This window comes from Trachemys scripta, chromosome 2 (genome assembly GCF_013100865.1).
Source record: "Trachemys scripta elegans isolate TJP31775 chromosome 2, CAS_Tse_1.0, whole genome shotgun sequence".
Lineage (NCBI taxonomy): Eukaryota > Metazoa > Chordata > Testudines > Emydidae > Trachemys > Trachemys scripta.
This window is the reverse complement of record NC_048299.1, coordinates 200,917,355-200,942,937: the sequence shown is the minus strand read 5'-3', so window position 1 is coordinate 200,942,937 and position 25,583 is coordinate 200,917,355. Positions and strand designations below refer to the sequence as shown.

At 39.4% G+C, this 25,583-nt stretch overlaps 1 protein-coding gene across 2 annotated transcripts; it reads left to right on the top strand.

Moving 5' to 3' along the window:
• The first annotated feature begins 57 nt into the window (after window positions 1-57).
• Window positions 58-24,616, top strand: NDC80 (NDC80 kinetochore complex component). Of its 2 annotated transcripts, none has more exons than XM_034762717.1 (17): window positions 58-154; window positions 3,269-3,379; window positions 4,881-4,967; window positions 5,664-5,787; window positions 5,929-6,098; window positions 7,882-7,984; window positions 8,888-8,974; window positions 13,236-13,329; window positions 14,574-14,680; window positions 15,668-15,812; window positions 16,650-16,855; window positions 18,054-18,206; window positions 18,721-18,810; window positions 21,472-21,564; window positions 22,804-22,934; window positions 23,563-23,665; window positions 24,253-24,616. In XM_034762717.1, exons 2-17 carry the CDS (start codon window positions 3,279-3,281, stop codon window positions 24,373-24,375), a joined length of 1,917 nt encoding a protein of 638 aa, XP_034618608.1. In that variant the 5' UTR covers window positions 58-154; window positions 3,269-3,278; the 3' UTR covers window positions 24,376-24,616. The 2 variants fall into 2 exon arrangements, with proteins under 2 accessions (XP_034618608.1, XP_034618609.1); XM_034762718.1 differs by having other exon boundaries at window positions 72-150.
• The last annotated feature ends 967 nt before the right edge of the window (window positions 24,617-25,583 follow it).

Sequence of the window (25,583 nt, the reverse complement as noted above, 5' to 3'; positions counted from 1 at the left end):
CTAGCCAATGGCAGAGTCGCCTGACGTAAGACGCTCGGCTGCGCGCATTGGGTAGGACGCAGAGTGCGTGACGCCGAGTGACGCGAGTGGCGGGTGGATTTGAAATTGGGACGGGGAGAAGGAAAAGTTGCGGCGGCTGTAACGACGACAGTGAGTGAGTGAGTGAGTGGGGGATGGTTCCGGCGCGTGTGGCCCCGCAATCCCGGCTGCGGCAGGAGAGGGCGGGAGCCTCCGGGGGTTGCTGGGGCCGGAGCAGGAGCCTCTCGCTTAAGCCCCCTCCCGCTCTGCAGGCGTAGTTGCTAATAGCTTCCGCTCCCCGGCGGGCCGGGGCAGAGTCCCCAGGGGCTGCCCGGTTCCTCAGGACTAGGGTTGCCAACCCCCCGGATTGGCCTCGAACTCCCAGTGACTACTGACCGCAACCCAGGAGATGTAATAGGATATTTTAAGAAAATGGCATTGCAGCATGTGGGGAGGGACACCTCCCAGAATAGCTTCAGTCAGAGTTGGCAACCCTACTCAGGACCCATCTGCCTGCGAGAGAAGGAGGTGGGGGTTTGTCTCTCGCAGAGCCTTCGCCTCGCCCTGCCCTGCCTGCCAGTGGGGCTGGGGCATGGACAGGTCTTACTGCCAACTAGCTAGTCCCAAGGCACGGCTGTACTCCTCCCACCTCCCTCCCCATACACACGCACACACCCCATGTACACGTGCCTGGATTTTGCAGCTCTCTCTGCAAAGCGTATCTTGTGCAGCAAAGAGATCGCACAGGGGAAAGGGTTAATCTCCCTGCAATATATTAAAGTGGGGTGCATGTCCTCCCCTGAGCCAACAGGCTGATGGGTACACTGTCTCTTTGGTGATAGCGGACTTAGTAATTTCTGGAAGTATCCAATGACAGGGTCTGGATATTGCAAGGGAATGCTTTTTGAGGGGGGCTTGAAGGTTGGGGTGTACCTAATGTTAACCTCTAAGGTAAGGATAGGATTCCCAGAGTTCTGAGGAGAGTGCCTGAGTTGTGGAAAGGCTGGTGTTGTACTGGAGCTGATGCCCATCTATAATTTCATCCCCTCCTCACAAACCCACCCCAGGGAACTCCTACATGCTTCCCAATATACACAAGCAGGAAACCCAGGCAGATGCATCATATATGGGTGTGGTATTCCTACTGAAGGAATATCAGGACTCTTAGAACCTGTCTTCAAACCACACAAAAGGCAAGTTTCCTCCAAGATTCAATGGACTTTCTCCAGAAACTTTGAAACTTTAACAGCTTCCCTCAGAACACTATAGTTACCACCATGGATGTCACTTCCCTATACACCAACAGCCCTCATCATGACGGCATCGCTGCCTGCCTGCCTGCCTGAAATACCCTAAAAAATAGGGGGTGAAACACACATCCATCCCATCACAAAACTCATCCATTCCATTCTCTATAACAACGTTACATTCAATAACACACACTTTGCCCAAACCATGGGAACAGACAATGGCTCCCCAATATGTCACCCTCTTCATGGGCCACCTCAAGGAAGAATTTCTGGAAAAATGCACCAATAATATACCTGAGATGCATCAGACACGTTTTTATCATCTAGACAAACAAGCTAAATTCCCTCATAGATTTCCACCACAACTTCAACAGCCACCTCCCATACATCAAACTCTCTCTACAACACTTGCCCATCAGCATCAACTTCCTGGACATCATGATTAGCTCCATCAATTGAACCCTACAGATAACTAGATATAAGAAATCCATGGATCACCATATTTAACTTCACAGATCCAGTAGCTACCCAGACATGCCAAAAAATCTTTTATCTACACCCAAGCAAGAATATGCTTAGAGAGAAAAAAACTGGGATACACACCTTAACACACTTCAAACCTCCTTCACTACAAAGACACTGCACCAGAGAAGTAGCTCACATCATGGAATGGGCCACCCAAATACCCTGAGAGAACCTGCTTCAATACAGAAATAATAACCCCACTGACTGCACATGCCTAGTTGTCACCTAGCACCCCACACTGGAACCTGTACAAAATATCATCAAACAACTATAACCCATACTTGATGGGGACCACATCCTGAACGATTTCTTTCTGGAACTCCCTTTTCTGGTCTTCAAACAACGCCCCACAACCTTGTCATGCTCACGAGAAGCAACCTCCCTACAGACTAGGACACACCAAGTCAAAGCAACCCCAGACCCTGCCAGAATAACAGATGAAAAACTTGCAGACATACCTCCACTACTACAATGATCAATCACATTCCCACACGTAACTCATCTTTCAAGATCCATATGTCCTACAGATGCCTAGCACAATATGCTGTGTACTTCATCCAGTGCATCAAATGCCTCAACAACAACTATGTGGGTGAACCAGGCAATCACAACACTCTCAAATGAACTCTCACAGAAAAAATAACACAAAAATACCCTGTCACCCATAGGTGAACACTTTTCACAAAGCAGTCAATCCGTATCTGACCTCTCAGTCCTCATCCTCAGAGGACACCTTGAAAAGATGAACTTGGGAGCTTAAATTCATAACTCTGCTAGATACCAAAAAAATCATAGATTCATTAGACACTGGTTTTATGTTTCATTACAACATTCTGTAACCCAGTAACCCTCTTTTGACTTATGGCTGCAGAAGTGTTAACAGTCCACTTCATTTTAAATGGTCTCTTGGAACATGTATTAACTTCTTATGCTAAAGAATCTATTCCTCTTTATATTCTGCTGTGACACTCAGATTATTTTTCCCTTACCTGTAGAAGAGCTCTGGGTAGCTCAAAAACTTCTTTTTCACCAGCAGAAGTTTGTCTAATAAAAGATATTACCTCACCCACCTTGTCTCTCTAATATCCTGGAACTAACACTACATTCAGCAGTGGTGAAATAGTTCTTTTAAATGTTTAATGCTGTTATCATTGGCCTTCAGAGTTAGCGCATCACAAAGGTGAATGAGACAGGTCATCCCTTTGATAAAGCTCTTGTTTTGGTGTCTATCTGCAGGCTCAGGCAGTATACATTTGGGAGGTTTACTTTGCAACTATAATGACTAACTATTTTTTTCTTAAACAAAACTTCAATTTCTTCAGGAATGCTAGGGCCATCAGATAATTGCTGGTCCAACATACCAACCCACCCTAGTTCAATCCAGCCCCTGCACATAATGGCTGTGATGTTACAAGAAGAATGATGTTCCTTGACACTGTGACTTTCCTCTAATACCAACATAATTTGCCTTGTAGTTTAATCACAATGCGGCGCAGCTCGAGTACCACTGGTAGCAGTGGTCGGCAATCCATGATGCCTCTGAGAGTGCAGGATACCAACAAGATGGGTCTTCATACACCTCAGGCGTAAGTGTCACTGATCAAACCGTTTATAGTGGATTTTCACAGCGTTAACTATTAATCCCACTGGGTAAAGCATGTCTAAGTCTCTGCAGGGTCAGATCCATAAACAACAATTCATAATTTATGTTTGCATACAAATATGGTCAATGTATGATTCTTTGGGAGCTAAAACTTTATTTTCCTGGCTTTCATGTGACTAAAATTTCATATTTTAACTTTTTTTTGTTGCATTATCAAGTACAGAACATCTGGCAACATTTTATACAATTGACAGTCTCCAAAGAATATATTTAATTGGTCAGCAGCACCAAGAAGCTGTTAATTCTAGAATGCTTAGTCTAGCTTAGGGTGGATAAAAATTGGTGCTTTAAAAAAAAAAATCAGATTTTTTAAATTTAAATACAGGTTTATTTTTTTTTTTAAATAAACCAATTTAAAATAGTCAACCTGTGCTAAGGCCTTAACTTAGTATAATCTATTACAATCATTTAAATAAAAAGAAAAAAATAATTCTAAGCAATACGTGTTTGTTGCCAATTTTTAAAGAAAGTTCCACCAGTTCAGTGGTTTGTCGCTGGGTAAGTACCCGGAACCAATGCTTATTGAAGTAGTGGTTGCCTTTTCTGCAGGTGCGCTGCAGAGAGAATATTTTCTTCATTTCAGTTTATTCAACTAGTTCAGCATTAAGAAACCAGATGTACACTGAACCCAGAAAGCTAGTCTTCCTTTCCCAATCTAAAAATAAAAACTGTGTGAGAGGATATCTGTTTGTTTCCAGTCACTATGTCCTGCAAGATTTTAGAACTATCAGTTCAATTCATTAACTACAGATAACACTTCCTTTTTTTAATAAGTTGGTTTTAAATGCAAATCATGTTAACATTTTTTGATAAATGTTTTTTTCTTGTGTATATTTAAAGTGGTTTTATTTAATAAAAAAGTGAGTATCGGTTTTGTGCATTTTAAACTGAATTTGAATTTCCACCCAAGTAGACCTTGACACATATTGCAAGTATAAAGTTAATCTAATAAATATGTCAAATTTAAGAATCTGAGTAAATGTATCTTAAGCTATATAATTGCTTGCTTAAATATATATAGGCATTTTGTATCCTCCTGGTAACAAAAAGCAGCATATTTATTGTAAAGATTATATTTAGTTGTAAATCAGTATGTTTTAATGAAAACAACAAGGAGTCTGGTGGCACCTTAAAGACTAACAGATTTATTTGGGCATAAGCTTTTGTGGGTAAAAACCTCACTTCTTCGGATGTGTTCGGATGTTTTAATGGTTACCAATCGATGAAAATCAACCTTTCTTTAGGACAGTAATTAAAAAGTACTAATGCAAAACACAATTAAAATCGGTGACTTAAATCCATCCACCCTAGTCTAACTTGCCTTCTGTTATGAATATGTGCTGTAGTTTTTTTAAGTTAGCATAAAGGTGAAATTATTGTAATAGCAGTAACTTACACAAACTTTTTTTTTTTTTTTTTTAAAGGCAAGACAGAACAACCTTTGGGAAGCTGAGTATGAGTAAACCTGCATCTGGTACCTCAGAAAGAAAAGTCAGCTTCTTTGGTAAAAGGTATTGATGATAGGGCTCTGTGCGGTAAATTTAAAAAGTAATTCAACAGCTTTTTAAAGATTTCTGCAATTTGTTTTCCCTAGAAAGATTTCTATTGGGAAAGAAGGGATTTGGGGCACTTTGGAGGAGGAGCAGCTTCATAGCTCTATCTCTCTCCTCACAAGGGTTGAGCAGTACAGAGCTCATGTTCCTGTGCAGATCACGGACTTCCCCTCAGAAGCCACAGCAAAGGGAGAGGCAATGGGAAAAGTCTTTAGTGGGCTGTACTGCTCTGCTCCCACATGAATTTTTTTCTCAGTTAGACCAGAGTTGGGGATAATAAGCTAGAAGATGGGGACCACCAAATCCTTCAGTGATAGGATGAAGGTAAGGAAGATGAGAATTTATTTTTGAAACCTAAGGATAAGGTTTATATCTGTTTATTTTGGCTATTAGTCCAATTAACTATTGTTATTCAACTAGTATTAAAACTAAGGCTTTGTCTACATGGAGACATTGACTAGCATAGATAATGCAAAATAACTCATTCTGCAATAACTATTTCAGAATAACTCCCTGTGTGGATACCCTGTTCCGGAATACAAATGACAAAGCAGAGTAATTATTCTTTAATAAAAGTGATTAAGTGAAGAAAAGTAAATAAGCTTAAGAACACTACAGTTATGGTCTACAGATATCTAAACTTTTTTTTTCTAGAACTAGTGGTCCCGGAGGTTCACGTAACAGTCAGTATGGTGTGTTTGGTACAGAAAAGATCAAGGATCCCAGGCCACTTCATGACAAGGCATTCATCCAACAGTGTATCCGACAGCTCTGTGAGGTATTTTGCTATTTTCTATAAATGTTTGGTTTAAATCATAAATAAGGTTAATCAAAATCTATCTTTTTCCTTTGCCTCAAACCTAGCTTTTGTCTAGAACCTGCCTACACACACTAGTAATATGCATGCATCTTTTCTCAGTTTCTTGTAGAGAATGGCTATGCCCATAATGTCTCCATGAAATCACTCCAATCCCCATCTGTTAAGGACTTCTTAAAGATCTTCACTTTTATCTATGGCTTCCTGTGCCCTTACGAGCTTCCTGATTCTAAGTTTGAAGAGGAAATCCCCAGAATCTTTAAAGAGCTTGGGTATGCATCAGGAATTCATTCTTGTCAATTTCTTATTGTAAAAGGGCATGGTAAAACTTAAAATTGTATAGTATAAACTCCTTCCCCAGTATTGTTATTGGTCCTGTTTGTTTTGTTTATGAGGTGGCTTGTTGGATGTAAAGGGTTTTTGGGGGTGCGTTTCACTCAAGTGGGACAATTAGCTATAGTAATAGTAATCTTAGGTGTTGCTTGGAAATAGTAGTAGGTCCAACATTTTCAAAAAATCTTAAATGTTGGTAATCTCCAAATTTCCAAGTTTATGGGGCAGTGTGAATTGCATTTTACTCATCCTGTGAGGTGCCTTGTGCCGATAGCGAGGTGATGATTACCATCATCTCATATTGATATCTTTAAGTCAAGCATACTCACTATGTCAAATATGCGAGGTTTTTGGTTTGTGTTATCTAGTAGAAATTTTGAAAAGGAGGGTGCTCTCCAGTGGCCTTACTTTGTGATACTGAAAAACTGGCCATTTTACTAGAGCCCAGGTAACCAGAATACAATCCTGGGTAACTGTCAAAACATGGTAACGATTCTTGGAATTAAGACTGTTTGAGAAACTAGTCTCCAGAACTGGAGGATGGATTTAAATAATTCATTTTTTTTAAAAACTGAATCTGGGTGTTTAAAGAACATTTACATTTAAAACACTTTTGCACGCTTTACTAGCAAAATGTTTTTAGCTCATTGCCCTATAAATCTAAACTAATTTTGTGTAGCTACCATCCAAAATCAGAACAAAATGTGCACTTTTCCACACATTGAATTTCAGAAGATTTCCAAACTATGTAATTAGTAGTTAGCAATACAACATCCAGGTGTTATATATTTATGAACTTCCTCAGTAACTTGCATGTCAAATTTTGTCAGATTACAGATGTTTTATTTAGCTCCCAGCACTGTAAATTCAACCTAGGATCTGAAAACTATGCTATTCCTGCCTAATATCGCATGATCTTTAGTTCACAACCACTTTTGCAAGCCAGTCTTGCATTTAGAGAGCCCCAGAAGTGAGAATTTCATTTAGTGGGGACTTGGGTGCTCTTCCTCTATTTCTCTTGGCCAGTTGGTTAGGCGTGGATGGGCTTCAGACCTGCCTCCACCATCACCACATCCCCCAGTGAGGGAGAAGATTGGTCAGTACTTCACATGTTGGAATTCTTTGGAATCCTCACTTTCCCCTCCAGCCTCTCTGCCTCCTTTCGTAGCACCTATTTAAATAGTTCCCTCTCCTTCCATCTAGCATTACTGTGCACATCTCTCTCATCAAAATAGCCTAAGAAGGAGAAAGGGGAGAAATCATTCCAGGTGGGGAGACAGAGCAGCAGAGGAGAGTCAAGACCAAGAGTTGCCCCCAGCACCAGACTAGAAAGAGGAAAATGGGAGGGATGTGTCTTGCAATCTGGTGAGCAAATGGGAATTGTGGGAATAGTTTCGGGACATTCCTTCTGGCTCCAGCACTACCCTTGTCTATGCAACAAACCTCCACCTCCTCACTCCAAGAAGACATTATTTCAGCTGGTGATGACAGGAGTTTATTCTGCTATTGGAACTTAGCTGGTTTTTATTTATTTATTTATTATGCATGATGTAAAGTAGAATCTACTTTGCTCTTCTGTAGCTGCTTCATAGAAGCGCATCCTTTTTTTATTGGTAAGGTGAGCCTCAAAGTGTATGTAACAGTGCCATTTTGTGTAGTCAGCGTATTTTTACCAGAATAAAACTTTTATTTGAGAAATGCTCTGATTCTTTTTCCTTATAGGTATCCCTTTGCATTGTCAAAAAGCTCTATGTACACAGTGGGGGCTCCACACACCTGGCCTCAGATTGTAGCAGCTTTGGTTTGGCTAATCGATTGTGTCAAGGTACTATCTGACTTCACTGAGCAGAATAACTGTTTTCATGTATGGAGTGTTGTTCTAGGCTAGAATGTTAGTAAAATGTTAGATATCTTAATGAATGACTTTTGAAATAGCCTATACAGTACAATAAGAAAGCAAAAAAATTGCCAGATGACATTTTTAGTTATGATGTAACTTAAGAGCTAGACTTTAGCCTTATTTTTATAATGGTATATCAGATGACTTTATTTTAATTTTATATTTACACCTCTTGTTAAGGTAACTTGTGATTAATACCTACACTAAAACAAGGTAGCTACGTGGAAGTAAAAATTAAATATATGAACACTTTAAAAAATATGGACTGAATTCAAAGAGGGTATGTAAGTTAGGGCTTGAAAAATCCACTTGTTTCTAAGGAACTTCCCTTTTGCTCCTGGTGACCTACTTCAGTTTGCTCCTGGTGACCTACTTCAGTTTATTAAATTTAAACTGTAAGGGTGGGATTTTCAATAGAAATGTAGGACACCTGTCCCACAATGGGATGTGTGTGTCTGTGTCTTGAGCACTCTTGAAAAGCCAACTTCCAGTATTTAGGGCTGCAAAGATACATTTGGCTTACATTCGGAAGGTTAAATGATACAATTTTGTTATATGGAGTCTCCAGACAGTTCTTCTGCCTCTCTTGCAAGACTTAGCTTGGCAACATAACAGCAGAATTAAACTAACAAAACTTGTTATTTTCACTGCTGCTATTCAGAAATTACCACCAAAAAAGGAGATACTGGTCCAGTGATGCTAATTCTGCATCCATGAACTTTTTCATAAAATTAATGTGATACTCTAATCCAGGAACTGGTAGAGGTCTTCACAGACTGCGTTCTTTGGAGTACTATTAATGTCATATGCCATTAATTCCCCTTCTAGTTGTATTCTGCCACAAGGGAAAACACACCCTTTGATGAAGGTCAGACCTGGGAAGGAGAAACAGAAGATGGAATTGTACATCATAAGGTACCATAACAATTTACCAGTGACTATAGTAACTGCTCATCTAGAACAGTGGTCCCCACAATTTTCAGGGTCATTGTCCGCCAGGGCCGGCATGGTTGTGGTTCTGGGGGAGCAACAGGAGTAAAGAGGGCTGAAGCTGGAGGCAGGTCTGGGGCCAGGAACAGGACCGAGGCTGGAGGCAGGGGTGAGGGCCGGGTGCAGAGGCGCAGCTGGGCTGCGGTCGAGGGCTGAGGCTTGGGATGGGGCTAGAAGCCGGGGTCCCAGCTGGGGACAGGGCCAGAGCAGAGCTGGAGTGGAGCTGGACGGGGTGGTGCTCCCTCTCTGCCCCCTGTGGGGGCTGGCCCCCGTCCCACTGCGCCCCCTTGAATGTTTTTCCACACCCTGCCCTTAAGGGGGCGCACCTCAGTGTATAACTCATTAAAATTGTAAGCTACTTTAATTTGGCTTTGACCAAACTTTGACCAGTTTTCTTGGTCAGTCTTACATCTTTAATGCTGTTTTCACAAAATCTTGACTACAATGTAAATTAGCTTAATAAAGTAACAGTTTGTACTAGTGTCTCCTTTTTTTTTTTTTTTTTTTTAATTGTAAGATTGTACTATGTAATGTTTGCAGATTGTACTATGTAATAAAACATAAGCTTTATTGTATTGTAGGGATTATTGGCTGGATTGTTTACCTCAACCCACATTATTTTTTAAAATAAGATAAATTTCTTAGCAAAGGCACTCATCCTCATTTTGTCTGGGCGCTGGTAAATTACAGCTAAAACTACTTCCCTGAATGTGGGTCAACACCGGATTAATAGTCTCAAGTGTTCTACTTCAGGATGGAAACTGTTTATTAAATTAAAATAGGAATCCTTTGGTTTTTATGAGTCTATCACACACTGCTTCTGCTCCTCAGGAGGAGTGGGGAGGAGAGAAGAGGGGGGTGTCATCCTGCTTTTCATTTTCCTCTCTTGGCATGGTCTAAAAGATTTCCTCTGTTTGGAAGTTGATTCTTTTCTTATTAAATTGCAATACTGTCCTGAACAGTAACTCCATTTTAAAAAGATAGGATTTCTTTCTTATGGGGGTGATGCTTCATAGGGTTGTTTGACACCTCACCACCATCTGCCCTTAGCATGAAGTAGTCTTGTCTGTGCCTTATGTAGATCAATTCCCTGACTCCATCATTCTCTGGCAACACAAGCACTGCCTTCCAGTCCTCCCTTCGCCTCAGTTTCTTTGCATAGGTTAGCAATAGGCACATGCCAACCCCCAAGCCTTCCAAGCATCCCTCTGAAGAGTCCAGCCCCTTCCCCTCTATACCCAGGGGGGAGGGATAGCTCAGTGGTTTGAGCATTGGCCTGCTAAACCCAGGGTTGTGAGCTCAATCCTTGAGGGGGGCCACTTAGGCATCTGGGGCAAAATCAGTACTTGGTCCTGCTAGTGAAGGCAGGGGCCTGGACTCGATGACCTTTCAAGGTCCCTTCCAGTTCTAGGAAATGGGATATCTCCATTAATTTTCATTAATGATCTGGAGGATGGCGTGGACTGCACTCTCAGCAAGTTTGCAGATGATACTAAACTGGGAAGAGTGGTAGATACGCTGGAGGGTAGGGATAGGATACAGAGGGACCTAGACAAATTAGAGGATTGGGCCAAAAGAAACCTGATGAGGTTCAACAAGGACAAGTGCAGAGTCCTGCACTTAGGACGGAAGAATTCCATGCACTGTTACAGACTAGGGACCGAATGGCTAGGAAGCAGTTCTGCAGAAAAGGACCTAGGGGTTACAGTGGACGAGAAGCTGGATATGAGTCAACAGTGTGCCCTTGTTGCCAAGAAGGCTAAGAGCATTTTGGGCTGTATAAGTAGGGGCATTGCCAGCAGATCGAGGGACGTGATCATTCCCCTCTATTCGACATTGGTGAGGCCTCATCTGGAGTACTGTGTCCAGTTTTGGGCCCCACACTACAAGAAGGATGTGGAAAAATTGGAAAGAGTCCAGCGGAGGGCAACAAAAATGATTAGGGGGCTGGAGCACATGACTTATGAGAAGAGGCTGAGGGAACTGGGATTGTTTAGTCTGCAGAAGAGAAGAATGAGGGGGGGATTTGATCGCTGCTTTCAACTACCTGAAAGGGGGTTCCAAAGAGATGGATCTAGACTGTTCTCAGTGGTACCTGATGACAGAACAAGGAGTAATGGTCTCAAGTTGCAGTGTGGGAGGTTTAGGTTGGATATTAGGAAAAGCTTTTTCACTAGGAGGGTGGTGAAGCACTGGAATGGGTTACCTAGGGAGGTGGTGGAATCTCCTTCCTTAAGGTCAGGCTTGACAAAGCTCTGGCTGCGATGATTTAGTTGGGAATTGGTCCTGCTTTGAGCAGGGGATTAGACTAGATGACCTCCTGAGGTCCCTTCCAACCCTGATATTCTATGACATTGGATACTGAATGGTCCACCAGGGAGATAAATGTCTCCCATCTTCTGTCTGGAGAAGTTTGTCTCCAGATACTCTATCCTTGAGTGTTCTGCCTTTAACTACCAGGCCTAGAGAATATACTTTTCAGCATATATTCATAATTCCTCACATATTTCCTGTACATACATCTGTCAATGATTATGATGACCAGTGTGACTGGCTTTCATTAGAGATCTTACATGACATTCTTTTGATGAACCCAGAGGATCCCTTTACCCCGGGCCCTCTGCCAGTTGGCATCAAAAGGTCCTTTAGTCACAAATGCTTCCAGTTCAGATCTTCATTTTTACTTTTAAACTGGGTAAAACTTTTTTCTAACTGCTAGCCCTGCAACCTAACCCTAGATCTAAAACCCAAGCTTCATTCTTTCCTCCTCTTATCAGTAATAAAAGTTCTGCTCTGAGTTAAAGCTATGCAGTACTTTTCAGTGGAGTTGCATAGTTTGACAGAAGGCATAATTGGATCTATAGAATTGTTATTAGCAGTGATGTACAAGCAAGAAAGAACCTTGGATGAATTTTCGATCCTGGGGTGAGGTTGCAGGGCTGGCAGTTGCAATGGAAAAAACTGTTTAAAAAAAAAAAAAAAAAAAAAAAAAACCCTCTATAAACTGAGCAAATATGAGCTGGAGTTAACATACAAACAAAAGACACACAATACCACTTTCAGTTGCTCTTGAGAGAACTGCAGTGTAAAATTGCTAACAAATTACAATCTTTGGAGATTCCTGGATTATATGGACACCTTCCCCAACAATATAGGCTACATCCTCTGTCAGGGGACTATATCAGATCATCCCTCATACATCTTATTTTTAAAACAAACAAAACCACCAAAAATAGACTTTTTTTACAGCACTTACTTCTGCAAATACCATTTCATCTTCCTCCCTTCTCCTTTGCATCTAAATTTAATTGAATACGCAATCTGTTCTTTCTGTCTTTAATTCACTCTTATATGGATTTTCTCTTCATGCTTTGTTCTCCATGCTCACTTCTTGTTTTTTCCAATATTTCTTGAGCATCTTGGTTGATGACTATTACTCCTGCTCCTCTCCCTCTTCAGCTCAAACTGAACTCATCCTTTTGCCTCTAATTTTTCCTCTTCCCCATTATGTACCATTGGATCCTCATCCATTCTGCCTTGATTACTGTACACCTTGCTGTACATCTTTGCTCTCCTCCAAGCCATGCAGAATGCTGCTTCAAAAAAATTTCCCCTCATGTCTCTTATGTACCATATAAGTCCCCTATTTAAATCCTTTCATCTGCTATATGAAAGTCAAGTGTTTGGACCTTGCCTTCAGATATTTAAACTCTGCTACGGCTTACATTACGTACTTTTCATCCTGTTCTTGTTTTCACTTCATTGCCTCTCACCATTCTCTTTGTATTCTTCTGCATTCTCATCTTTGTACCTTCTTTTTTATACTTAGAATAGTCTCTTTCCTATGCACCATGTAGTTATGCTATCTTCATTCAAACTATTTGTTTTAATCCTGTTAGGTTATTTTTAAACAGTTCTAAGGGTTAATGGTCATCTGATCAGTTGATGTATAGTAAGTCCGAACTGTATTCTGTTTTTTAATTTAGAATGTAAATCCCTTGCCCAGGACCCTGTCTGTCTGTATTGTAAAGAGTTGAGCACATGGATATTGCTTAATAAATAAACTGATGACAGATCTTTTTGGTTAAGATGTTCAGTTTAATTCCATTTGCTGAGTGGAACTGGATATCCAGCTGCTTAGAAGCTTTTGGCTTTCCTTCATGCAAGATTTTTAAATTCTTTTCAGCTTTTTATGGACTACACTGTAAAGTGCTATGAGCACTTCATGAAGGGTGGAGACACTTATGAGGAGTTTGATGCAGACGTGCAGTCAAAGCTAAGTACGTTTTTTTGGGAGGGGGGCGGTTAGTCTATATTTGGCCATAAATTGTTTCAATTAAAAGTGAAATTCTTCTCTGAAAAGTGCCTAGTTGTAACTAAAAGGTTGATTCCATGTTTCTCTCTTGCTTGCAAATTTGATATGAAAATAAAAGGATGGATTTCCCCCCACGCACCCAAACTGCCAACCATGCAAATTCAGCCTGGGCTCTGAGAGTCAAATGAGGTTGTCTTCATCTTATGTATCATCCCCAGTAATGCAGGCTGGTCACCCTATGCCCTCAGCGATACCTATGCAATCCTATGTTATCAGTGGTATTGTATGGGTGTAACTTATTGGAATACATTATGCAATGCTGTTGATGCACAGATGAAATAGCATTTGCTGCTCATTCTTACCTCTGGCTCAGCAGGGCTGACAAATAAAAGGCAATACAAATTTCCTTTTCTCACTAAAAGGTGCAGATGTGACTGAATACATACAGGCAGCAGATCAGATGAGTAAGAAGGTTCCACTTCTGCAGTCTCCATTCGGGGCCTATATGGTTCCACACTGTATTGCAGAGCTTCTCAAACTGACCTGTGGAGTACTTGCTGATGGTCTGCAGAGTGTTGGCAAGTTATACGGTGCAGCTCCTTGTTTTCACCTGCTTCTACAGGCATCCAGAGCCTGTCGAAACAGCTGAAAACAAGGAGAGAGCTTCACTCAGTCCCTCAGTGGCTGTTGCTTACGTAGGAGCCACTTTCAGACTAGAGGCACCAATAGGACTGGAGTTGCCTGCTAATGGAGCCATTAGTACTAGAGGAGACATGAGTTATCAGTGAGAGAGGAAAGTTCAAAAGGAAAGAGAACCAGGCAGCTGTCCAGCATGTGCAGGGTGCAAGGGAAGAAACCAATCAAATTGTTGGGAGGCACATGGGAGGAAAGAAGAGCATCATTGTTAATGGAGCAGAGTGAGAAAGTGACCATTTCCCTTCCCCTCCCGCCTCCCCCCCCCATTTATCACAGTTTTTACATAAGTAACATATTGCACAGTCACAAATGGGGCTACACTTGAGAAGTTGTGAGGGACTTGGTTCATGAGGTGAACATTGAGAATTAAATGAAAATTATAACCTTTTGAAAAGTGTATCTATTCAAAAAATGGGTGTCTGGTGTGCTGTAATAAAAGCAACTGCCATGGCATTATGCAGTATGGATGTTGATGTTTTAGGATAGCAGTCTAACTTCTTTGTTTCCTTTCAGAGGATTTGTTTAATGTAGATGAATTCCAGGTGGAGGCTCTAGCAGCAGAAAACAAAAGGTTGCATGAAGAGATTGCAAGACTAGAGAAAGAAAGGGAAACTGAGCCGGTTAGTAAATATGCCCATATAAGTGAAGGGGAGCTGTTTTTTAACATGCTTTATATTGATGTTCCGGGTCCTCTCGCACATTCCTTGGAAATAATATTTCCATAGCAAGGCATTGATACCACAACAGTAAGACAGGCAAACTGATGTGGCTATTTCATGCTAGAATAAAATGTAAATATTCCTTCAGATGTTCCAAGCGACTCACGCTGACCCTAGATATCATTTGCTCTATATCAATGCATATAAAATGTTTTATTGGGAAGGCTTGAGTCACAGTTGGGTATTGTGTAGATACTTTCAAATAATGGAAGACTTTGCAATGTTCACAGTTTAGCAATGTAATTCTAAGCACTGTTTATCCAACAGGATTTCTCTCCAAGGACTTACTATCCAGGAGGGGGGGGATGAGGGGGGAAGAGTATGGGACAAGTGGCAGCAACTTACCAAAATATTTGTTTTGTAAGAAAGCATTACGTATTTGAAAAGTCAGTTCAAGTATTTTAAATATATATTTACTGAAATATAAATTGGCTCAGTAGCTAGGTAACTGGCAAACTGAGACTACTTTTCCAGTGCAAAATGTGCTTGTTTTACTGTTGTCCCCTCTCCCCTGTTTCCACCATCTGTTGTCTTGTCATAACCCTAAACTGCAAGTTCTCTGAGGTGGAACTAGTTATTGCTTGTTGTTCAGTGCCTAGCACAACTGGACCTTCATCCTTGATACAGGCTTCTAAGTGGTATTGTGATACAAACAAAAGTGTCAGAGGCTTTTGGATTGAAATGTTTGAGATTAATAAAGCTGTTGGGAATGCCTAAGGCTTTAGCTGCTAAAAAGAGGGAGGGAGTATAAAGGAAAACTTCATCAGCCTAACAAAGCTGCCTGTAATCACAGCACAGTCCTGCATAGAAAGTAAAAATGATTTTATTTCTACAAATTCTCTAAGTGAGAGGTTGGTGTTTTTTTTTTCTCCCTTCTCCCCACAAAAGGATCGTTTAGTGTCATTGAAAAAACTGAAATCTTCTTTGCAAGCAGATGTTCAGAAATATCAGGCTTACATGGCTAATCTGGAGTCTCATGCAGCAATCCTTGACCAGAAAGTGAAAGGAATTAATGGGCAACTTGAAACAGCAGGTGAGGAAGAAGCACTGTTCACAAATGGTTGACCATGCTAAAAACAACTTGGTTCAGCTGTAAGTGTATGAAATATTTATTGTGCATATCATGATCCTACAGAGAAACTTTCCTAACAAAACAGATTTTTATTAGATTTGTAGCCACTCTATAGGCTCTGAGAAGAGTGGGGTGAGGAAATGGCAAGTGAGTGATTACTTCCTAGACCAGCGTATACATAACTTTAAAAAATGCATAGGCTGATAATTAAGAACCTATTATTTGATCCTGATTTTTTATTTATATATTTTAACATCTAGAACACAGTTCTCAAACTGGGGGTCATGAAGTTATTACGTGTTTTTAATTTATAAGGGGGGCTGCACTCAGAGGTTTGTTGTGTGAAAGGGGATGCCAAAACAAAAAGCTTGAGAACACTGGTCTAGAACTAGGTTTACTCCAAAACTGAGTGACAGCATCCCTATCTTGTTTGTAAAGCATTTTGGGATTCTTTTTATACAAAAATAATCTATTATTAATTTTAGTGTATACTTACTGATTTCCTTTCCATATTAATATTTAATTGGCAAAACATCTGATTCTAACTTGTTTTAGCTAAAAATTGCCAAAACTTCTGAAACAATCATCTTTGCTTTTGCTAAAAGTTAAAGTATAGCTGATTTGAGTCACATTAGAAATGTTAGCTCCAGGGCTCAGAAATATATGTCAGGTATTAAATTAGGAAACTTTTAAGAAAGCAAAGTATGAACTAATATGGAGTAGTTATAATGCTTACATGAGGCTGCCATTAACTAGTCTGAGTTTCTAATAGATCTAAAAAACATTTTGTAAATTCAGAAATGGAAGTTGAAGCGATGAAGCAGGAGAATGCACGCCTCCAGCACATCTTTGATAACCAGAAGTACTCAGTTGCAGACATTGAGAGAATAAATCATGAAAGGGATGAACTGCAGCAAACAATCAACAAGCTGACCAAGGAACTGGAGGCAGAAGAGCACCAATTATGGAATGAAGAGATGAAATATGCTAGAGGGAAAGAGGCGGTATGTGAAAGTACTACTATCTGTAAGAGGCAATTTTCAGTTTGCATCCTTAAAACTTAATTCAAGATTAGTCAAAAACTGAAATTTAAGACACTACTGCCAATTAGTTTCCTAAATTAATTCAACAATAGCAGTAATGTCTTATCATTTTTAATCTGTTAAAAGAGTCTGTATTTATTCTTATCTTGAACAAACACTTTTTTCTTGCCCACCTCTCCTTTCAAGTGGAGTGGAAATTTCTTTGTGATGCACAATGATTTGATCAGGTATTAAATTAGGAAACAGGATAGCAGGTTGTTGGCTGTCTAAATCACTTTCTTGGAATGAAATATCCCTAATGTAATTTATGCCATTTTAGCACTTTAATTTGCATTAATATTTCTCTGAGCTCTTAGGACCAAACTCATCCCTCAATTCCACTGAATTCAGCCGTGCTGAAAGGATGAGTTTGGCCCTTAGTATTCTAATTTAAAATGGCAGTTTTTTAAAGTTGCTACTTGTTGGACAAAGCACACTAAAAAAAATAATTCTGCTCAAACACTGTATAACTTAACATATGACTTGTAAAATTCAAAGCTAATGCGAAATAAAAACAAAATAGATGTTGCACTACTGCTAAGTAACACCTTGGGATCAGAAAACAGGCCAAGTTTGAAACTCTCTAGGTATGAAATCATTAAAATAACTTGCTAGGCCATTCAATTGTGTATGTGTAGTGTCCATAACTCTTGCTCCCTACACCAGTGTCCATAACTCTTGCTCCCTACGCTAGAAGCATTGCAGTTATGACAGATGTTTGCCTTTTTTTGGAGCCTTATAAACTACTTATAAGTATCCGTCCCCTAGCTTTGAGAGTCAGTACCCAAATGAAAACTTGAGAGTTGTTATACTTCATGAGGAGAAAATACAATAAGTCAAATAAGGAAACTGTTCAATCTCACCTGTATACGTTATGAAATTTCTGAGCGCCAATCTACAAGACTCACAGTGATTAAACCAAAAACGCTAACTGGTAAGTTGACAATACCTAGAACTCTTGCATTTCCAAGAAGTGTGTGCGCTTATGGAGCAATTGGACAGTCTTTTACTCATAGCAAGAACAATGAGCTTGCTGCAAGGCTTTGGAGTTGGATGCTTGGAATATCTGTTAATTTTTGGCTTTCCACCCTCCTATTTCCCCCCTCCGCCCCCCGAACAGATTGAAACACAACTGGCAGAGTATCACAAGCTGGCTCGAAAGCTGAAACTAATCCCGATAAGTGCAGAGAATTCCAAAGGCCATGATTTTGAGATTAAGTTTAATCCTGAAGCAGGACCAAACTGTCTAGTCAAATACAGAACTCATATTAATGTAAGTGGACACCATTGTGTTTAAAAGACTGGTAATTTTATTGCTGCTTCACTCTTAGGAACAGAGTTAGTACTTCATTTATAAGCAACTTTGTTAGGAAGTTTTAAATTACCCTTTATGTAACGTCAGTACAGTGCTTTGAGATGTACTGACAGGAATGGCAAAAGGAAATAGTCTAAGTGAAAAATATATATATATACAAGGGGCAGTGGGAATGGTATGTTATTTTGGGAGTGGGGGAACAGAAATCACTTTCAGGGGGCTTTTTGTCACACACACCACCCCCAAGTCATCTTTTTTGCTTATAAAGTGGCTTGGTTGAAAGCTTGAGTCTTGTTGAAGAGATTCCAGATTCCCATCCTTTGAGGTTTTAAGTTGTGGTGGGGCTTTTGTCTGAGCAATAATGGCTTTGTTCAATTCTAAATTATTGTAATTCTGGAGGTTTCTGGGAAATTTCCTTATTTCAACATGCACCCCTTCTTAAATAGCTATTTCTTTTGTATGTGCATTACAGGCTCCCCTTATGGAGCTCATAAATAGGACCGAAGAAGAAATTAGAAAAGCTACCCACAAGAAAATGGGTTTAGAGGATACGTTTGATCAGGTGAGCTACACATGCTTATGGTGTCTCGATATTAAGCTTTGCTAGACCATCTATTACCAACACTTGACCACTTTAAATAATAAAATGTTTTTATTTGTTTTTTTTATTCTGATTGTGCCCAAAGGCCTTTGTCAGGGTCAGCCCACACCCCCCATTGTACTAGGCACAGTACGAAATAAAGGTATATATGGTCCCTGCCTCAAAGACACAAAAGTGATTAACAGAAGAGGAAGTTGGGTGGTCACGGGTAACAAAAATAAGATGCAGTTACATAAGTTTGAGGGCTCCAGATATTGGAAAGCTTTTTCTTTTTAGACAAACAAATAAGTAAAATGAGCTTTCTCAGACTGCTGCCCAACCTAGCCATCACTAATTGGCTGATATCTTGTAGGTTTCAGAGTAAAATTGGGCCTAGCAGGTATCTGAAGATGGATTAGTTTGGGGTAGGTGTTCCGTGTAGGGGTTGTTGATTAATATTATAGCCAATTGATTTTGACTATATTTGCAGTTGGATATTAAAAATGCTCAAGAGACCAAATGACCAAGCTCAGCCAATTTGTCTAGACAAAACTGTGTGCTACAATACAAAAGGAAGACATGCATACACCTCCTCTGAGAACAACTTTTTTTTTCCTCAGCATGATTATCACACAATAGGTGTGCCTCAAAGAAACACCCCCAAGACCACTTACATTTATATCATGGCTGTTTACCAGTTAAAAAGTACTTTATACATCACCTAAGATCCAACCCACCAGTTCCTTAACTTGTTATCCTATACCTTTCCTTATCTTTGTTTTGGATACTATATTCCAAGCCAGTTGCATGTGAAGGTACTTCTACTGGGACCTAGAACAAATGTATCTTGCCTTTGACGGGCTTCCTATTTTCTAACGCCAAAGCTGAACTCAGCTTTGCAAAGTGTTATGGGATACTTGATATGGGTGAACAGAATTGTGGGAATAGTATAATACATTCAGTTAATATAACTTCCCAACACATATATATATAATGTATATGAATACTGAAGGCATAATATCCATTAATGTGGTGTATACTACATATAATATATATGTATTAGCTAACAGGAGCAGCATTTAAAAAAAAAAGTGCAGACATGTCTGGAGGAGGAGCCAACAAATGAGCATTCAAAGCTGTACCACATCAGATAGAAGAATTGTTCTTGAAATATCTGATGAAATAACATACTGCTAAGTTTGCTGCCACTTTAAGAAACACTTTTAATAGGACACCTATTACAAAATCCTCTTGTTCAGGAACTGTTTTGTACACAGAAAATATGGCTTGTCAAAGTTTATATTAGTTTTCTAATAATTATGCATAGTAAGAATATTAAGACCTGTTTTTGTAGTTGTCTTAAATTGTGCCCATTGAAAAACTCAATTTAAAGATCATCCATTTAAACAGTGACCTGTATAATTAAAGGTCCTTAATGTTCTTGGACTTCACTTGGATAATCCATGTGGGTATTCAGCAAATTATTCTCATCTCTGCTTTGCTGCAGAAGAGTTTCAACTCCTTCCAGTCAGTGAAGATGGCTCTAGTGGCTGTGAAAACATGAAGAGAACTAAACTTGCTTATATTTTCTCTTTTTAAACACATGAAAGTTGCTCATCTTCTACACTGAGAGGGGAAAGTATATAAGTATCAAGTGTGTACCTGTTCTCAGAGTCCCAAATACTATAATCTCCACACAATGCTTATAAAAACGAATTGGGAAATTTAGTATTCACTAAATCTGGAACATATATAAACACTCCTATCTAGAATATTTATATGCACACGTAACATGATTCTCCAACAAAAATGAGACCTTGATACTGATACTGTAAATACTCTTCAGTCCCATCAGCCTTCCTTACTGGATTTGATGATGTGGCAGTAGCTGGATAAAAGAGTCAATTAGGCAGTTGTTTCAGCAAACAGGAAGCTACACTACAACATTTAAGTTGTCTGCCTCCTGCAATTGACTGTGGTTCTGATTTGATGCCATCATCAGAGCAACCCACAAATCTGTCTTCAGTCAGGGAACGAAGTGCATTCTAGAAAAAGAAAATGATAAATTCACTTGTTTGACTCGAAAGGGAACATCACTGATTTGGAAATTGTAGTTGGAGTATACTGAAGAGGAAGAATTGGTATCACAACACTTTGTTTCTACAACTTGGAAAATTTAGAGATTGAAATACAAACACAGTGTACTTACATATTTTAAATCTTAAAGATGTGAATTAGAAGACTAAGTTCCAACGTCTCCTAAGTGTGATAGGAGAACATATTAGCAAGAAATCCACCATTTCCAACACAAGCCCCTTGAAACTGTAACAAGTAAACTTTTATTTAGCATTGTGGTGTATTGAAAGTTAGTGGCATATTTTCACCTCTTCTCCCAACCTCCATCCTCACTTAATCAGAAGTAATACTGATGGCAAGGGTATAATTCTCTCCGTATACATAGTTTGTTTCACTAACAATTATTCCTTACACTGGTACATAATAGGAGTTGATCTAAGTATTCATCTTTGGGAGTTGAAATAAGAGTCATGGGAGGATGTGGCTTCTATGTATATTTTCTGTGAAGGTGGAAAGTACTCAAAATTGCAGGTTGGGTGACTTTTTTAACCAACTGTGTACTTTCAGGTGAACACAATGGTATTAGAAAAGAAAAGCAGTGTTAAAATGCTTAAGGAAGAAGCCCAAAAGCTGGATGACCTTTATCACCAGAAGCTTAAGGTAGGCACTATTTATAAAGTGAGACAAATTAAATGAAGGATTTGGATAGTAAAAATCTAAAGTTGTGTTCTGACTGGCCATTTGAGTCTTATTGGTGCTGTCACAGCCATAAACAAACTCATACATAATTTAGAATTCAGTGCTGGAGAAAGTCTTGATCTAACATCCAGTAGAACATGTTTGATAACAAAAAAGAACCCTCCTGTTGACTGAGTGGTGCCCTTAACATTCCCATTGCAGCTTTGGCACCTGTCGCCTTGCATAGCAATCTCTTCTCTTATGTTTGTTCTTTCCCTGTGCACTATATTTTTGAGAAACGATGCAGAGGAAAAAATGCTACTTCAAAATAAGCTAACGATGCAGAGGAAAAAATGCTACTTCAAAATAAGCTAGTGTTAATGTTAGAGGTGTAGGTTTGAAAGAGGTAGTAGAGCTGTAAACCACAAAAAGGGTCTGCATTACTTGGCTGCTGATGCATGAATTAGGAGTTGAAGGCAGTTGATCATCACACTCTTGCCTCACAACACATCTAAACTCAGCTATTGATACTGTGCTATTAAAGTAAGTCAACAAAATATCTAACAGCTGTGATATTGGTAATAATACTTATTCATATAACTTTCAAAACACTATACAAACATTAGAAAGACTATCAACAATTTTTGAGCAGAAGTATGACTTATCTGCTATTATGAGTAACATTTAAGTTTACTAGAACTGAAAGCTAAGGAGTGGGGGAATTCTTTTTGTTGGTTTTGTGCATTTGATAGCACTGTGTATTGCCAACTTCACTCTTTCCCTGCATATAGTCAGTCTTTCGTCTGCTTTGTTTGAGCCTTTCACAGAGGAACAGGGGAAAGAGAAACTTTTTTTTTTTTAAAGGGAATATTCTTGTAAAATCACAAAAATTTGCAGGAGTAATCAGGATCCAGGAGTACTCCCACTGTGAGAAAGGTGAATAGTACTGCCTATCTTAGTCCTTCAAATAACTTGGGGGAGGGCGGGTTTTAGACTTGGAGGTCGAAGCAACCCAAGCCTTGAAGGGCGAAGTGTGGGTTGTACTCCAGAGCAGTACAAAGGGACCCCCTTGAACTCTTTCTCATTTGGTTTTCAAATAAGCTGTAGCATGGCATTATAAGTGTATTGATTTACTAATTCTAATATGAGTATTGGTAGTAAATTGAGAGAGAACAATTTATCTCTTAAAAATAGAAATACTAATTTATGTTACCATTACAGGAAGCAGAAGAGGAAGAGAGAAAATGTGCAACTGAGTTGGAATTATTGGAGAAGCATAAACACTTACTTGAGAGTGGAATCAATGAAGGCCTCAGTGAAGCTATGAACGAGTTGCATGATGTTCAGCGGCAGTAAGTCCAACAACAGCCAGGGATTGGTTTTTGAGATATATTGCACAGGTCATTCTATGTTAAGTGTTAACATGTCTAGCGTTATATGATGATATTTTTATATTTCCTCCAGTGAGTAGGTACCCATTTCGGTTATTTTTCATCAGGGTCAATATCATTACCTTCCTTCTGCTAGCTTAGAGCTATAAAATATTTTTCCTCCACAGTAAATGTGCTTTGCCAGGATATTTAACCAGTCTACCCAATAGTTGTGTTCAGTTGTCTTCCAGTATATCTTCATATCATGTATTTGGTTATAGTGAAAGTGGAAATCCATCAGAGTTCAGTAAAGACATACCTGAGTGCAGGAATTCATCCAGAAGAATCCAGGAAACCTGTCTTTTGATCCTGATAGATAGGCTTTTCTCAGTTGCTTTTATTTTCCTTGTGACCCTTTACTTTTTACTGACCAGTATAAAAATGATCCTTGTTTTTCAAAGTTAAGTTTAAGAAAACAAGTCTGATCTGATTCAAATAAATTATCCCATGAAAAATTGTATTAATCTGATGATCCATCAGCCAGAGTAGAGTGATTCTGTTTCCACTGTGTCAAATTGTATAATTAAGGAAAGGTTTTTTTATTCTTTAGATACCAGGTTGTTATGCAGATGACAACGGAAGAGAGTAGGAAAGTAGGTGATAATTTGAATCGTCTCTTGGAAGTGATTGCTACTCATGTAGTATCAGTAGAGGTAAGTCAAACTTGTTGCTGTCTGCAATGAAATCCTTCTGGACGTGGGACTTTCAGAAGGATAACTGTGCATCTGTATTAAAGAGTTTGCTCCTTTGAATAAAATACCAATCATAGCATCTATAGTCCTGCTAAAAAGAGCTTGGAGCTTCTGATAATAAAGTTGATGGGTTTAATCCTTTGTTCAGTAAAAGTCAGGAATGGCAACTGATACTTAGTAGTCCTTCCTTGTCAGTTTTAATCTTCCTCCCTCTTCTGTGTCTCCCTAAGAATAGGATGTCTTAAAATATTTCACATCTATAAATTGAGATTACTCAAAACACATGCAGCTGCAAATCCTAAATATTGAGGGATAGCTCAGTGGTTTGAGCATTGGCCTGCTAAATCCAGGGTTGTGAGTTCAATCCTTGAGGGGACCATTTAGGGATCGGGGGCAAAAATCTGTCTGGGGATTGGTCCTGCTTTGAGCAGGGGGTTGGACTAGATGACCTCCTGAGGTCCCGTCCAACCCTGATATTCTAAGAAGCCATCGTTCAACATTATTATAGAAAGCAATAGTTTAACTAGTTTGCTGTAACTCTCTTTTAGAAATACCTGGGTGAGCAGAATGTAAAGGTTGATAGAGACTTTGAAGAATTCATGTCAGAAGATTTATTGGTAAACTTAAGAGAGATCCTAGACAACTATAAAAAGAAGGCTGATGCAGTGTAATTCTCAAAAAGGTTGAAGAAGATAAAAATTTTGGATTTGCAGAGCTCTAGAGGTATCCGTCCTTCAATATAGGCATCACCTGTCATAGATTTCCTTGTTAGCTGAATTGCTGTTATGATTCATAGACTCTTTTACAAATGTACATAGCTTCCTTTTAGTTTTTAGTATGTGTATCATTATATTAAAAAAAATTAAGAGGTTAATCAAATTATTTGCAAATAAAGTAATGAATTTGTTTTTACTTTCTTTGTTATCCATTTATGCAACTATGGCAAGACACAATCCAGAAAACAAATTTAATTTTAATCTCTCTGTAACTAGTAGGAGGTGTTCACATCACTTGTGCTCCTCCTAGAAACATTTAATGGGATTAAGATACAGCGCCACCTGTCTGAAAAATGACCTGGAATGGATTTATAGATGGGACATTAAGTCCCAATGTTTAAAGGGACACTGCCAACTTGAAAATCTGCCATCTGAAAACTTTGTATTGACTGTTACAATAAACCTATAAGATTACTAATAACTGAGATGAAAGGGTTTTTTCGCCATTTTTGAGTTTTCTGTGCATTTGACAGTATATAGCAAATGTAACTGTTTCTATTGATAGTGCACATCCTTTCCTACGCCCTGCAAGAGACAGTGTTTTGTTTTTTTAACCAGTGGCGGTAGCAGCACCAAAAGAGAACAGGCAGTAGACGGGAGGAGGACTGTGCTTGAGCATGTTTGGTACTGCTCATAGACCTGCTGACACACACAGGAAGCCACCTGGCAAAGGCTTCACTGTACTTTACAAGCAACTCCTGTCTTAGACCTGACAAACTGACTACATCAATACCCCTCTTTCATGGTATTTATCCATAAAGGATAGCATGTGAGGTCTCTACTGAAAGCCTGTAATTTATCAATACTCATAATCATTGTGAGATGTGTGTACAAGTAATAATTAAGGAATAATGTAATTATATTGAAAATTATGCCTGATGATCTTGAATTGGAAATTAGTCACTAGGGAATCATCTGTCTCAGTGATGGCCCGTTCAATCAGGAGAGAGTTGTCAACTCACCCTGGTTAGCTGGTGATATGATGCCAGGCTCAATACCGTGGCCCCATCTCTTAACAGTCAAAACCATTAAAGACCATTGCAAACATTCGAAACCATGTGGAGATAAAAAGGGAACATTATTCACAGAAATGGCGATCCCCA

Bases quoted from the DNA above. Each gene is read 5' to 3' on its own strand.
- NDC80 (XM_034762717.1), top strand. From the start codon at position 3,279: ATGCGGCGCAGCTCGAGTACCACTGGTAGCAGTGGTCGGCAATCCATG. The intron at 7,985-8,887 runs GTACTATCTGAC...TTCCCCTTCTAG, and splicing joins GGCTAATCGATTGTGTCAAG to TTGTATTCTGCCACAAGGGA. The intron at 13,330-14,573 runs GTACGTTTTTTT...GTTTCCTTTCAG, and splicing joins AGACGTGCAGTCAAAGCTAA to AGGATTTGTTTAATGTAGAT.